Source organism: Chenopodium quinoa, unplaced genomic scaffold, assembly GCF_001683475.1.
Source record: "Chenopodium quinoa cultivar QQ74 unplaced genomic scaffold, ASM168347v1, whole genome shotgun sequence".
In the NCBI taxonomy this organism is placed as follows: Eukaryota; Viridiplantae; Streptophyta; class Magnoliopsida; order Caryophyllales; family Amaranthaceae; genus Chenopodium; species Chenopodium quinoa.
In genome coordinates, this window is record NW_018744693.1 from 1,468,211 (window position 1) to 1,483,762 (window position 15,552).

A 15,552-nucleotide genomic window follows, 5' to 3' on the forward strand; every position below is an offset into this window, starting at 1 on the left:
AACCCTCATCTCACAGCCACTAAGGATCGATAATTTGGTATAGGAAAATTAAACAAATATAATAAAATTACGTAATTGGACACTCCTATGACTTATGAATTAAAAATGAACTTACAAATTAGGATCATCTCCTCTTCAGCAGTGGTTCAAGCCAACCAATCAATGTGACTTTATTCTCCAATTTTGAAATCATTCAAACATATTAATGAAAAATTAATGGACAAAAGAGAATTTGACGAGTGATGGAGGAAGAGTTATATACAAATAGATTAATGCCCATTGAAATTATATAGTGAATTGATCGTTGTTGAAAATTTTCAACTTCAATTGAATCATTTGACTAGAAATTGGAAAAAGATACATTTTTAAAAAATTAAACTACCATGAGAAGGGAATTGTAATTTACTGATTGTATTCAAGGGGTGAATCAAAAATAAAATGATAGTTTTCATCTGTATCTCTTGGTCCTAATTTTTGTAAAGTTCATTATATAATTCCTTTTCATTTTTTGGATTTTATTTTAATTTTTGCAATGCATGACATTAAAAATATCTTTGAAATATAGAGTATATATTTATGTATTCTTATTACTTAATTACCTCATATAAGAAACATAGAGTGTATATATAATGAATCATAAGATTAAGATGCATTAGATACAAATAGTTGGTAATAGAAGGAAAATAAATAAATTAAAGAGTATAGATAAATCGAGAGGATGTGAAATGAATTTGAAATTTGAAACCAAAGAAAAATATAATTACAACATAATTTATTTAGGCGGAATTTTTTTCTTGTAAAGTTGCATATGATGTCAACATTTGCTACTTAAGTTATATTTATAGATAGATTATATGGTTTAATTTTTTTCTACTTCCTTTTTGTTTGTGATTTTTTTTGGTGGGTTTATAATACTATTTTTGCAAAATTTGAATTAGATCTTCAAAACAATATAATTTTCTGTTTGATTTTGTTATTAACTTCACCTTTTGTTTCTTGTTAATATAGATAAATTTGAATTAGACCTTCAAAACAATCTGCTATAATATTCTATTTGATAATTGTCTCAAGTCTATTCCATTTTGATTATTGTGGAATAGTACCACCATAGAACATGATGCGTCCAAATCTATTAGTCCATCCACAATCAATGACACGATAATGTGAATCGTCTGTATAAGTTTCAATCTCATGAGGGTCATTATCTGCCTTCAAATTTTCATCCAACACTACAATTGAACGACAATAAGCAGCATATTCAAGGTCTGCGATACCAAGGTAGCCATTTCCCATAGGTGGTAAAGGTTGATCCGCAGGGCCATAAGCTTCTCCACCAAATGAGACTTTAGTTGCTAACATTGACAATCCAGTGAATATCTCTTTAGGCCAAAATCCTTGTACAATGTTTTCATCCCCAAATGTAAGCCACCAATTTCCATCTTTCGGATCCTTTGTCATTACACATTAAACAAACCAAGTATAAATTATAATCCCTTAATTGACAACTTAATTAAAGTATATACGAAGTATAAAGATTACATTCAAATATGTAATTGTCTACAAAGACAATCTGCGTTGATTAACACTACTCCATATATATTCGTTCTTTTTTGTTCTATTTATTTTTAATTTTAGTAAGTTATTTTATTCTACTCACTGTGATTTATTCTATGGATCTTGTTAACAAAGGCCCCCAAGACGTTTGATAAGCCATTAAAATATTTGAAAATGCATGTCAAAATTGCGCGATGATTTGTATAATTGACGTTTATAAAGTAGTATAATATTTCTCTTTTTAAATTAGCTTATTCAACGTCTATAGGGTGTTCGTTAGCTTTTGCTTATGGCTGACCTTTACCACTTTTACCATATATATATATATATATATATATATATATATATATATATATATATATTTTGCCGATTCGAATGAATTCACTTGAACCTCGGGATGGAACGAGTGGTTTGCCAATAGTGGATGATCAAAAGCAGGTTGCTTATAAAAATCTACAGTCATATATGTCTCCATACTCATTCTGCAATCAAATCAAAATAGTTAGTTTAATTAACTCGTGAATTGTATGTAATAAAAATGCTTTTTTACCTTTTATGTTTTCATTTTTTTAACAACCACCTTAAAATTTAAAATTTGTAAACAACAACTTCATCCACTATTTACAATTTAAGAATATCTTCTAGTAAGTTATTCCATCCTAACTAATGTATATACTTCTTATGTGCCAACGAAAAAGAAATGATATCAGGATTTTTAATCGTGCAAATGTAGAGGATCGGATATTGTATTTAAAAAGATGAAAGACTTGCTGAAATTTAGGGCTTGTTCTCATATGATTATTTTCAGTTCAGTTCAGCTCAGCTCAGCTCTAATCAGTTCAGTTCAGCTCCAAATTTTCTTCTCTTATAAAATATTCATTTTAGTTAAGTTTAGCTCTAATAAGTTCAGTTTAGTTCAGTTCAACTCAGTCCAGTCAATTAAACATACCCTTATTTTCTTAAGCATATTGGAGTCCTAATTTTTATACAGAAGGGTTAGACTTTACATGCATTTTGAAATTCGGAAATTTGCAAACATATTACATGTATAAAGAGTCAATCTAATATATATAATATCAATATATAAATAATAGAGTTGTAAAAACCAATCTAAAATTTTGAACTTAACTGTTTCAAACTGTTCAAAAAAGTAATCGAAATGCTAATAATTTGTTTTCTAAAAACGAAAAATCAAACTGGATTTTGTAATAACCTAATAATTTGTTTTTTGAAAAACTAAATTTCCACCCAATATTTTTAAAACTCAAACTGAATAGAACTCAATTTTTGAAAACAATTAATGACACGTACCCATTGTCAAGTCGAACCATTACAATCCAAAACAGAGAATTGAACAACCGGAATTTATTGAGTCCAAACCCGATAGTAACCCGACCCATTTTAAACTGAAACTGTTTAAATTCGATAAAAACCCATTGCAACCTGGACTGTACCTCGTTGTGATTAGATTGTTTACAACCAGTAACTTGTTATGACCGAACTATTTTAAACTCGTACCCATTACAATTTAACCATTTATAACACGTAACGTGTTATGATCAAATCGTTTATAATATCACCAACCCGTTAACAACTTAACCTATTATGTCCGAGCCATTTACAGCTAATAATTCGTTGTGACTAAAACATTTACAACTCGTAACCTATTTTGACCGAACCGTTTACAACCTGTAACTTGTTTCCCCAATTTTCTCTATCTCCTTCTACATCCCCCATTTTTTCTATCTCATTTAACCCACTATTCAATCAACACAGCTTGTTTTATGACTTTTATTAACCGTGAGTTTATAACCAAAGCCCTGCCGACTTACTGTGACTTTTTGTGGTCAGAATTATTGGATGCTTTGGTAAGTGTTTGAGTCGGTGGATCCGGGTTAGGGTTTGGATTATGGGTGGATCTGGGTTGTGGGGATTTTCGGTTGTGGTGGGTCGTTTAAGTTAGGGGTTGTGGGGATTTTTGGTGGTGGTGGTTGTTTGGGTTAGGTAGGTCTGGTTTTGTGTTCGATGGTGGATGACGTTCGTGGTGGTGGTCGTTTTGCTGATGGTGGTCTGTTTTCTAGTAGTGGTTTAGGGTTAGGGGGTCTGGTTTGGTTTGTGGGTTCTGGTTTGGTATTGGTGGTAGTACGGCTTAGGTGGGTTGGGTGGTGGATGGTATTGTGGGTGTAGGGTTAGGGGGATCTGGTTTGGTTAGGTGGGTTCTGGTGGAGGTTTTGGTGTGTTGGGTAGTGGGTGAAGGTACGGGTTAGGTGGGCTGGGGTGGTGGCTGGTGTCGTGGGGTGCTGGCTGCTGGTGGGGGTAGGCATTTTTTTTTTTTGTTTTTTTTAAAGCATTTTTCGACGAAATTTCCATTGGAAATTTTCGGCGGAATACAGTCCGTTATACATTTCTGACGGACTATTTCGAGCCTGAAAATAACTTTCGGCGAACTGAATTCCGTCGGAATAGTGGTTCCGATGGAAATTCCGTCGGAAAAGGCCCATTTTCCTACAAAAAGTTTTCTGACAACCAGTTTCGACGAAAAATTTCCATCGTTATTTGCCTGTTTTCTAGTAGTGTGACGTGTTTATGATTAGATCAATTACAACCCGACTCGTTCTAATTTCTTACTTGATCACCCAACTTACCTGAGTCGTGACTCGATTTTGAACACATCCATTCCTACTTGAAACACAATTAATTATATCTATTTAAGACACTGACTCTTAATTTTTCTCTTGTTTAAAACTCGTCTCGATTTTGATATGACCCGTTTCAACTCACTACTCGATAAAAGTAACTTCTGTAAGACTTAATCAATTATTTCTTGACCCATTCCTTCTCATTATCTACTTAACCATACTCAATAATTATCTAATTTTAATTCTATATGATTTGAACCAAAACTTGTTTTATACTGGTTAACTCATATTCAAATCGACCTAGTTCAATTGAAATTGGCTATGACCTGAACTGATAATATCCCGACCCGATTTCACTCGATCTTTTTTTATCCATAACCCGTTTTCAAACTGACTCGCTTACTTCAAACTAAATCAATTATAACCCGTGTTGATTTTATCAAATTTGTTTTTAACCAAAACCCGATTTTCAAACAGACCCAGGGGCTCAATACAAATAGATTACGACCCAATTTGATTCCAACCCAACCTGAATAAGACCCAATTTATTTTGTCTCGAATCACTTTGAACTTGCAAAACCCGTTTTCAAACTGACCAAGTTTCACCCAAACCAATTATGACCCAAAGTGATTACAACTCGATTCGATAAGGACCTTATATGTTTTTGACCCAAAACTTGCAAATGTCATTTTCAAACTGATTGTGTTCAACTCGAACTGATAAGCACCCAACCCAAATAAAAACCAAAAAAAAACCCAACCCGAACCGACTCAACAACTTTTAAAACTGACCCAAATCAACCCACTAATTGTTTCAACCCTTTATAACTGAAAATCGATAAATCAAACTCAAAACCGTATCGTTTACCTGATTAACACCCCTAATAAATAGGAATTTAATTTGAAAACTTTTAATCACAAACCTCTTCATCTTTTTTACAATTTACAGTTTTTTTAAGATTTAAAATTTTGGTGTAGCTTTGATTCAGGTTCTAGATTAACAACACTTGCTTCTGGTCTTTTAGTTGTTTTAAATGGGATAATAGGTCAAATGTAATTAACTTAATTAGATTGAAAACATCGGATGTGAGGCTTATATATGGAAATTTAAACGGGATTTGTCATATAACAGTGGATAGAAAATAAGTTTTCACATCCATGCTAGACTTTTCACATCCATTGCTCTGCAAATTAAGTTTTCATAAAATCAATCAATAAACTAAAACACTATTTTACGTAAAAATATTATTGTTATATTATACATCCAAACCTTTAATTTAACTTCAATCGAATGCAACTCTTAAGAATATGACATTATGCAAGCCATGTCTGTCACGAAATTTATACTCATAAGAGAAGGCTAAATAATTGAAAAAATTATTAATTTTTGACACCTAGTCTATCATTAAATTTTATAAGAGATATTCTATCCAAACAAATCATTACAGATATGGAAAATATTGATTAATATAAAATATATAGCATTAAATACAATTAATGTTAAAGAAAAATCAATACATTAAATACTACATTTTATTATAATTGTTACCATATCTAAGTAGTACTAAATAGAGCTGTCAATTCAGGTAAATGGGTCGGGTAAGTGTGGGTCAGGTCAACTCGGGTCGTTTAATAATCGGATATGGGTCGGTTTTTCGAGTTGGATCAGCTTTTGACAGCTCTAGTACCACTACAAGAAAAAGGTCAATTACCGACGAAAAATTTCCCTTGCAAAAAGGCCAATTTCCGTCGCAAACAGCATTTCCGACGGAATTCCGTCGTAACGATCTTTCGTAGGAAAAAATAGAATTTCCGAGGAAAATTCCGTCGGAAAGACCTTTTACGACGGAATATCTTCCGTCGAAACAAAATCTGACTTTCAGGTATAATCCGTCGCAGTTTTACGACTGAATTACCGACGAAATATCTTCCGTCGAAACAAAATCTGACTTTCAGGTATAATCTGTCGCAGTTTTACGACAAAAAATTCCGTCGCTGAAGAATCACTAACGACGGAAAATTCCCTCGCAAAAGTTGAGAATCTGCGACGGTGTCGGAGGTTTGCGACGGATTAATCCCTTGCAAAAAGATTATTTGCGACGGAAAAGTCCCTCGCAATACACCGACGGAATTAAATTCCCTCGCAAACTTTCAAAACTTTTGAGAGGGAATTTTCCGTCGTTAGTGATTCTTCCAGCGACAGATTGTTCTTCCTTTTTCCGTCGCAAATCAATTCCGACAAACTTAATATTAATTATTTCCGTCGCAGAATGTAATTCACAAAGCCAAAATTCTAGTTGTTCAGCATTAATAACCTATATTCCTGCACCTAATACCTGTGAAAATTAAAATCATAATCCAATTTCGGAAATATAAATATATATATTTCCACAAAAGCTATGCTTAAGTTAAACCTATCCAAAAGCTACATAATATATAGTAATTCTACAAAAGCGGGAAAATAATCAAACGTTACATAAATTCTAATTAACTACTTGTTCGTACTACATAAACCTAAGCTAGGCTAAAAAAATGCAGGGTTACCCTGGCTTGCTCCTCCACTACCCGGGTCATCCCTAGGGTCTCGACGCTGAGGCTGAATGGTGGAACATGTGTCGCTGTTGCCGAATCGTCTCATGAAGTCATTCCACCTCTCCTCGGCTCTCCTCTCCATTTGGGCCACTTCAGCTTGAATTTGAGCTTGCATCTCAACTTCCATTTCACTCCGAAGTTCACTCTGTATTTCACTCTGGAGTTCATTGCGGATCTCACTACGAAGAGCCTCCACCCTATGGTCCATCTGCTCCTGCATCTGAGAAACAACGGACGGTGTGTACTGTTGTGAAGACCTAGAACCTCGACCCGTCCGGTTGCCATAGTACAGCTCTGCACTTTGGCCAACTCCCCTCACTCGACTCTTCTTGTTGCGACCACCCACACTCTCCCAATATAACTTGTTAGGACTCTTTTTAATCCCTTGAGTGGTGGCTTCTTCAACATTCTTCTTGTAGTTCTCCTACAAGAAAGACATTATACAATAATATATAGTTTAAACAATTAACCAACAACATAAGTTACAAGTAAAGCAAATAAACATATAAGTGATGACTTGAAATCACGTAAAAGAAGAAAATTTCTAAGTTTATGGGTCCATATCCTCAAAATGAAGTCATTTCAAGTCAAAATGGGTTCTTACATGCCTATTTTCTATATTTCTTAACTTTTGGACTCATTCTTTCTCAAACCATCCCATATTTACATAGTTATAATAATTTATGACTTGAAATCACATAAAAGAAGCAAATTTCTAAGTTTAAGGGTCCATATCCTCAAAATGAAGCCATTTCAAGCCATAATGCCTTCTTACATGCCTATTTTCTTTATTTCTTAACTTTTGGACTCATTCTTTCTCAAAACATCACATATTTACAAAGTTATAAGATTTTATGACTTGAAATCACATAAAAGAAGCAAATTTCTATGTTTAAGGGTCCATATACTCAAAATGAAGCCATTTCAAGCCAAAATGGGTTCTTATATACCTATTTTCTATATTTCTTAACTTTTGGACTCATTCTTTCTCAAACCATCACATATTTACATATTTACATATTTATAAGAGTTTATGACTTGATATCACATAAAAAAAGCAAATTTATAAGTTTAAGGGTCCATATCCTCAAAATGAAGCTATTTCAAACCAAAACGGGTTCTTACATGCCTATTTTCTATATTTCTTAGCTTTTGGACTCATTCTTTCTCAAACCATCACATATTTACATAGTTACAAGATTTTATGACTTGAAAACATATAAAATAAGCAAATTTCTAAGTTTAAGGGTCCATATCCTCAAAATGAAGCCATTTCAAGCCAAAATGGGTACTTACATGCCTATTTTCTATATTTCCTAACTTTTGGACTCATTCTTTATCAAACCATCACATATTTACATATTTATAAGATTTTATGACTTGAAATCACATAAAAGAAGCAAATTTCTAAGTTTAAGGGTCCACATCCTCAAAATGAAGCCATTTCAAGCCAAAATGGGTTCTTACATGCCTATTTTCTATATTTCTTAACTTTTGGACTCATTAATTCTCAAACCATCACATATTTACATATTTATAAGATTTTATAACTTGAAATCACATACAAGAAGCAAATTTCTAAGTTTATGGGTCCATATCCTCAAAATGAAATCATTTCAAGTCAAAATGGGTTCTTACATGCCTATTTTCTACATTTCTTAACTTTTGGACTCATTCTTTATCAAACCATCCCATATTTACATATTTATAAGAGTTTATGACTTAAAATCACATAAAAGAAACAAAATTCTAAGTTTAAGGGTCCATATCCTCAAAATGAAGCCATTTCAAATCAAAATGCCTTCTTACATGCCTATTTTATTTATTTCTTAACTTTTGGACTCTTTTTTTCTCAAACCCTCAAAAATTTACATATTTATAAGAGTTTATGATTTGAAATCACGTAAAAGAATCAAATTTTAAAGTTTATAGTTCCATATCCTCAAAATGAAGTCATTTCAAGCCAAAATGGGTTCTTACATGCCTATATTCTATGTTTCTTAACTTTTGGACACATTCTTTCTCAAACCATCCCTTATTTACATAGTTATAATATTTTATGACTTGAAATCACATAAAAGAAGCAAATTTCTAAGTTTAAGGGTCCACATCCTCAAAATGAAGCCATTTCAAGCCATAATTCCTTCTTACATGCCTATTTTCTTTATTTTTAACTTTTGGACTCATTCTTTCTCAAACCATCCTATATTTACATAGTTATAAGAGTTATGACATGAAATCACATAAAAGAAGCAAATTTCTAAGCTTAAGGGTCCATATCCTCAAAATGAAGCCATTTCAAGCCATAATACCTTCTTACATGCCTATTTTTTTTATTTCTTAACTTTTTGACTCATTATTTCTCAAAAAATCATATATTTACATAGTTATAAGAGTTTATGACTTGAAATCACATAAAACAAGCAAATTTCTTTGTTTAAGGGTCCATATCCTCAAAATGAAGTCATTTCAAGCCAAAATGGGTTCTTACATGCCTATTTTCTATATTTCATAACTTTTGGACTCATTATGTCTCAAACCATCACATATTTACATATTTATAAGATTTTATGACTTGATATCACATAAAAGAAGCAAATTTCTAAGTTTAAGGGTCCATATCCTCAAAATGAAGCCATTTCAAACCAAAATGGGTTCTTACATGCCTATTTTCTATATTTCCTAACTTTTGGACTCATTCTTTATCAAAACATCACATATTTACATATTTATAAGAGTTTATGACTTGAAATCACATAAAAGAAGCAAATTTCTAAGTTTAAGGGTCCACATCCTCAAAACGAAGCCATTTCAAGCCAAAATGGGTTCTTACATGCCTATTTTCTATATTTCTTAACTTTTGGACTCATTCTTTCTCAAACAATCACATATTTACATAGTTATAAGAGTTTCTAACTTGAAATCACATACAAGAAGCAAATTTTAAAGTTTATAGTTCCATATCCTTAAAATGAAGTCATTTCAAGCCAAAATGGGTTCTTACATGCCTATTTTCTATATTTCTTAACTTTTGGACTCATCCTTTATCAAAACATACCATATTTACATATTTATAAGATTTATGACTTGAAATCACATAAAAGAAGCAAATTTACTAAGATTAAGGGTTTATATTCTCAAAATGAAGCCATTTCAAACCATAATGCCTTCTTACATGCCTATTTTCTTTATTTCTTAACTTTTGGACTCATTACTTCTCAAACCATCACATATTTACATAGTTATTAGAGTTTATGACTTGAAATCACATAAAAGAAGCAAATTTCTAAGTTTAAGGGTCCATATCCTCAAAATGAAGCCATTTCAAGCCAAAATGGGTTCTTACATGCCTATTTTCTATATTTCTTAAATTTTGGACTCATTCTTTCTCAAACCATCACATATTTACATATTTATAAGAGTTTAGGACTTGAAATCACATAAAAGAAGCAAATTTCTAAGTTTAAGGGTCCATATCCTCAAAATGAAGCCAATTTAACCCAAAATGGATTCTTACATGCCTATTTTCTTTACTTCTCAACTTTTTAACTCATTATTTTTCAAACCATACTATATTTACATAGTTATAAGAGTTTATGACTTGAAATCACATAAAATAAGCAAATTTACTAAGATTAAGGGTCCATATTCCCAAAATGAAGCCATTTCAAGCCATAATGCCTTCTTACATGCCTATTTTCTTTATTTCTTAACTTTTGGACTCATTATTTCTTAAACCATTACATATTTACATAGTTATAAGAGATTATGACTTTAAATCACGTAAAAAAAGTAAATTTACTAAGTTTAAGGGTCCATATCCTTAAAATGAAGCCATTTCAAGCCGAATTAATAAGTTTAAATACTAATTTATATTAAAGTTGTTACCGCAATGTTCTTGACTTTGACATTTGCTGGCACCTTTCCTTTCCCAGGGATCTCCTTGAAGTGTGTCTTCATGAAAAGATCATGTGTAGTTGGTAAGTGGTTGTTGTTTTCGCTGCCTTTGAACGTACATGCACCGAACCAAATTAGGCTTATCATTTCAATGTAATCATAATTGTTATCTTTTTCAATTGCCTAAAAAACAAACTCACCATCCTTTTAGCATGCTGTACAAATTAAATTGAACCCTGGTAATGGGTTGGCTCAACCACATTGTCTATCGATCCGCCTCTTCTGTTCTTCTTGTTTTGTTTGGACCTCTTCTAGTACGTATCATTATTGGCCAAAACGTCCATCATATCCTTGTGGACTTCCTCGATCATCCATTTCAGCTTCTTACCGTTCATCCTGTGTGCGACTGCGTGAAACATGTCCCTCATCTGATCTGCGAACTTGACTTCGAAGGTTCGCTTCACATGGTCGTTTAACTCAGGTGCCCATGTGCATTGTTTCTGCATATGACAAACATTTAAAATTATCAAACACAACTCCATCAATAAATTTAGTAATACATAGTTATAAGTATAAAATGTCATACGCAAAACAAGTTCCACCGATAATCCTTCGTCCCCTGATCAACCTCTCCGTAATTCCTCCAAGCAGATCGATAGTGGCCTGTTAGGGTGCTAGAGACGACGTTTCTCGCAGTTTTATCGTCAAACCTATTTTAATGTGCATCATGAACAAATAATAAATAAATAGTTCATGTTAGAGTAATACATAGGTCAGTGATAGGAAATATGGGTAGAAAGGGAATGAAATTACAACTACATACATACCATCAAGTTCCAGGGTCTAATACCACCAACTTAGAAGACTGTGAGGCTTGTTTCCCCTGAAGTTGTTGCTCATGATATTGTATCTGCATTTGTGTTTGAGGATCCTCATTGTCACCTCTTCCGCGTCCTCCGCGTCCACCATTTCCTCGTCGTCCTCATAAATGAGAACTTTCCTTTTCTCCTTTTCCTTATTTTTCTTTGATGTTTCTCCTTTTTTCCCTCCCACCATTTCCACCTGAAAAAGATGTTAATCACATTCCATGATATTATTAACATTATAAAAATTACAAGTATAATGAGATATAACAAGATTAACAATAAAACGACAAACTCTTTAATTGATTTTACAATGACAATCAAATTCAACCGACAATTACACAACTACAAGCAAATTTAACTTTTCATTTTACAATAACAAGCTAATTCGATCTCCTAGTCGTGACTTTCATCGCTACTATCACTACTGGTATCATCACTACTATCATCTAAAACCACATCGATCTCATCATCCTCGTCACTATCACTAGAGTCGACGCTTGATTCATCATCTTCATTGCTTGAGATTATTAAGCCGCCATCATCATCTTCGTCGTCATCCTCAACTAGGTCATAGTCAGGAATGTCATTCGGTGGACAAAGCGTTGCATGGACTTGTGGGGACGGTGCCTGCATAAAATCAAGGTCCACTGGAGCATCAACCACTAACCTTGCTTGTGTTTTAAACACAGCCCACCATTGAACTCGATCCCTTTTTAGGCTTGGGTAGGATGTGTAGTACACTTGGCTCACTTGATAAGATAATGCGAAGGGATCATACTTGGGGTAATTCTTAGTATGATTCACTTTGACTAGCTTGTATTGTTCATGTATGTTCATACCCCTACCACAATCCATCCAACTACACTTAAACAAAATAGTCTTGTGCTCTTTTTTGGATCAGTGTAGACAAGTTCAATTATATCGTCTAGAATGCCAAGGTACTCTCCACCGTCCTCACTAGAAACACACACACCATAATTCATCGTAGACTTGTGTTTGTCATGGGAATGTGTATGGAAATTAAATTCACCAACAAAAATCTGCCTCCAAGTTCGAACACGCTTGAAAGGACGCATGCACAATGCTTGCAGGACATCTGAATTTGGTTTCTCTTTAACCACCTATTTACGTCACAATTCAATAATTAATTAAAGTGAATTGCAAGATCTAAAAAACATATTTAAAGACCTAGAACATTTCTATCACCTTATGGTGAAACCAATCAGAGAATTCGGTGTCACATTTCTCCATAACTTCTTCTCTATGCAAAAACGGTCGGGAACTAAGAACGTAGTCCTCAAACTTCCTATTAGGTCAATGATACAAGAGAAATTAGTAATTCAACAATTTTAATTCTTCAGAACTATGAATAAAATTCATTCCTTAACACGTATACCTTTCATATTCACCAAGAATGCCGCAGTTTCATAAAACGAACAAATGAGCACACTCAAGTTCTTTTTCATCTAAATACCGAGTTTTACCCTCAGTTGAGACACGACCGGTATCCACCGAGAACAACTCTGGTAAGTCAGCGTTGTCCACTGTGGATTCCAGGTCTACATTTACATTTCGACCGAGACCCCGAGTTTTTGTGTCAACTGACGCCTGAAAGTAATTTGAGCAAAAGTTTGCTATCTTTTCGGTGAGATAAGCATTACATATGGAACTTTCAACTCGAGCCTTGTTCCCAATTTTACGTTTCAAGTGATTAAGGAACCTGCAATTAAACTAGTATAAATAATTGTGTAAATAGGTCATGACTATGAAGGTTTTGTATGAAAGAGGAGGTGAAGGGGACTTTGATTTACCTTTCGAAGGGATACATCCATCTATATTGAACAGGACCACATAACTTGCCCTCATATGGCAAATGAATAGGTAAAATTAACTTTCGGCGAACTGAATTCCGTCGATATAGTGGTTCCGATGGAAATTCCATCGGAAAAGGCCCATTTTCCTACAAAAAGTTTTCCGACAACCAGTACCGACGAAAAATTTCCGTCGTTATTTGCCTATTTTCTAGTAGTGTGACGTGTTTATGATTAGATCAATTACAACCCGACTCGTTCTAATTTCTTACTTGATCACCCAACTTACCTGAGTCGTGACTCGATTTTGAACACATCCATTCCTACTTGAAACACGATTAATTATATCTATTTAAGACACGACTCTTAATTTTTCTCTTGTTTAAAACTCGTCTCGATTTTGATATGACTCGTTTCAACTCGCTACTCGATAAAAGTAACTTCTGTAAGACTTAATCAATTATTTCTTGACCCATTCCTTCTCATTATCTACTTAATCATACTCAATAATTATCTAATTTTAACTCTATATGATTTGAACCAAAACTTGTTTTATACTGGTTAACTCATATTCAAATCGACCTAGTTCAATTGAAATCGGCTATGACCTGAACTGATAATATCCCGACCCGATTTCACTCGATATGTTTTGATCCATAACCCGTTTTCAAACTGACTCGCTTACTTCAAACTAAATCAATTATAACCCGTGTTGATTTTATCAAATTTGTTTTTAACCAAAACCCGATTTTCAAACAGACCTAGGGGCTCAATACAAATAGATTAAGACCCAATTTGATTCCAACCCAACCTGAATAAGACCCAATTTATTTTGTCTCGAATCACTTTGAACTTGCAAAACTCGTTTTCAAACTGACCAAGTTTCACCCAAACCAATTATGACCCAAAGTGATTACAACTCGATTCGATAAGGAGCTTATATGTTTTTGACCCAAAACTTGCAAATGTCATTTTCAAACCGACTGTGTTCAACTCGAACTGATAAGCACCCGACCCAAATAAAAACCAAAAAAAAACCCAACCCGAACCGACTCAACAACTTTTAAAACTGACCCAAATCAACCCGCTAATTGTTTCAACCCTTTATAACTGAAAATCGATAAATCAAACTCAAAGCCGTATCGTTTACCTGATTGACACCCCTAATAAATAGGAATGTAATTTGAAAACTTTTAATCACAAACCTCTTCATCTTTTTTACAATTTACAGTTTTTTTAAGATTTAAAATTTTTGTGTAGCTTTGATTCAGGGTCTAGATTAACAAAACTTGCTTCTGGTCTTTTAGTTGTTTTAAATGGGATAATAGGTCAAATGTAATTAACGTAATTAGATTGAAAACATCAGATGTGAGGTTTATATATGGAAATTTAAACGGGATTTGTCATATAACAGTGGATAGAAAATAATTGTTAACAAAATCATCCAATAATAAAATTGTGCAGTAAGCCAGTAATCAACAGTCAGTCAGAACAATTTGTAACAAATATTAAATCATTTAAAAATCACCAAATTGAGGATGTGATTCGTAATATATCATATATCCTACAAGAACTAATTAAAATAAACAACATACCTTGATTGTTTTAACACTTGATTTCTGGAGGAGCTCAAATTGTTTCTCATAATCAAGCTCTTCTCTAGTCAAATGATGACCTTTTGCTCCATGGTCAATTAGAATTAACAACAAAGCTACCGAGCATGCTAGAATTTTCACATCCATTGCTCTGCAAATTAAGTTTTCATAAAATCAATCAATAAACTAAAACACTATTTTACGTAAAATTATTATTGTTATATTATACATCCAAACCTTTAATTTAACTTCAATCGAATGCAACTCTTAAGAATATGACATTATGCAAGCCATGTCTGTCACGAAATTTATACTCATAAGAGAAGGCTAAATAATTGAAAAAAATTATTTAATTTTTGACACCTGGCCTATCATTAAATTTTACAAGAGATATTCTATCCAAACAAATCATTACAGATATGGAAAATATTGATTAATATAATATATATATATATATATATATATATATATATATATATATATATATATATATATATATATATATATATATATATATATATAGCATTAAATACAATTAATGTTGGTAAAGAAAAATCAATACATTAAATACTACATTTAATTATAATTGTTACCATAT

The 15,552-nt window shown here is 32.9% G+C and overlaps 3 protein-coding genes and 1 long non-coding RNA gene across 4 annotated transcripts; all 4 read right to left on the reverse strand.

The window, feature by feature from the left end:
* Positions 1 to 1,086: 1,086 nt before the first annotated feature.
* LOC110702289 lies at positions 1,087 to 4,231 on the reverse strand. The gene is made up of 3 exons (XM_021879993.1): positions 4,200 to 4,231; positions 1,940 to 2,036; positions 1,087 to 1,449 (listed from the first exon to the last, which is right to left on the reverse strand). Exons 1-3 carry the CDS (start codon positions 4,229 to 4,231, stop codon positions 1,087 to 1,089), a joined length of 492 nt encoding a protein of 163 aa, XP_021735685.1.
* Positions 4,232 to 6,654: 2,423 nt separating this feature from the next.
* Positions 6,655 to 10,783, reverse strand: LOC110702379. The gene is made up of 2 exons (XM_021880081.1): positions 10,674 to 10,783; positions 6,655 to 7,209 (listed from the first exon to the last, which is right to left on the reverse strand). The coding sequence occupies exons 1-2, from the start codon at positions 10,743 to 10,745 to the stop codon at positions 6,718 to 6,720; spliced, it is 564 nt and encodes a 187-aa protein (XP_021735773.1). The 5' UTR covers positions 10,746 to 10,783; the 3' UTR covers positions 6,655 to 6,717.
* A 108-nt stretch (positions 10,784 to 10,891) lies between these two features.
* On the reverse strand, positions 10,892 to 11,512 carry LOC110702290. Its single transcript, XM_021879994.1, has 3 exons — positions 11,502 to 11,512; positions 11,269 to 11,392; positions 10,892 to 11,182 (listed from the first exon to the last, which is right to left on the reverse strand). Exons 1-3 carry the CDS (start codon positions 11,510 to 11,512, stop codon positions 10,994 to 10,996), a joined length of 324 nt encoding a protein of 107 aa, XP_021735686.1. The 3' UTR covers positions 10,892 to 10,993.
* Positions 11,513 to 11,524: 12 nt separating this feature from the next.
* On the reverse strand, positions 11,525 to 15,094 carry LOC110702380. The gene is made up of 3 exons (XR_002507456.1): positions 12,945 to 15,094; positions 12,755 to 12,854; positions 11,525 to 12,669 (listed from the first exon to the last, which is right to left on the reverse strand). It is a non-coding gene; the product is annotated as an uncharacterized LOC110702380 (long non-coding RNA).
* Positions 15,095 to 15,552: the final 458 nt, after the last annotated feature.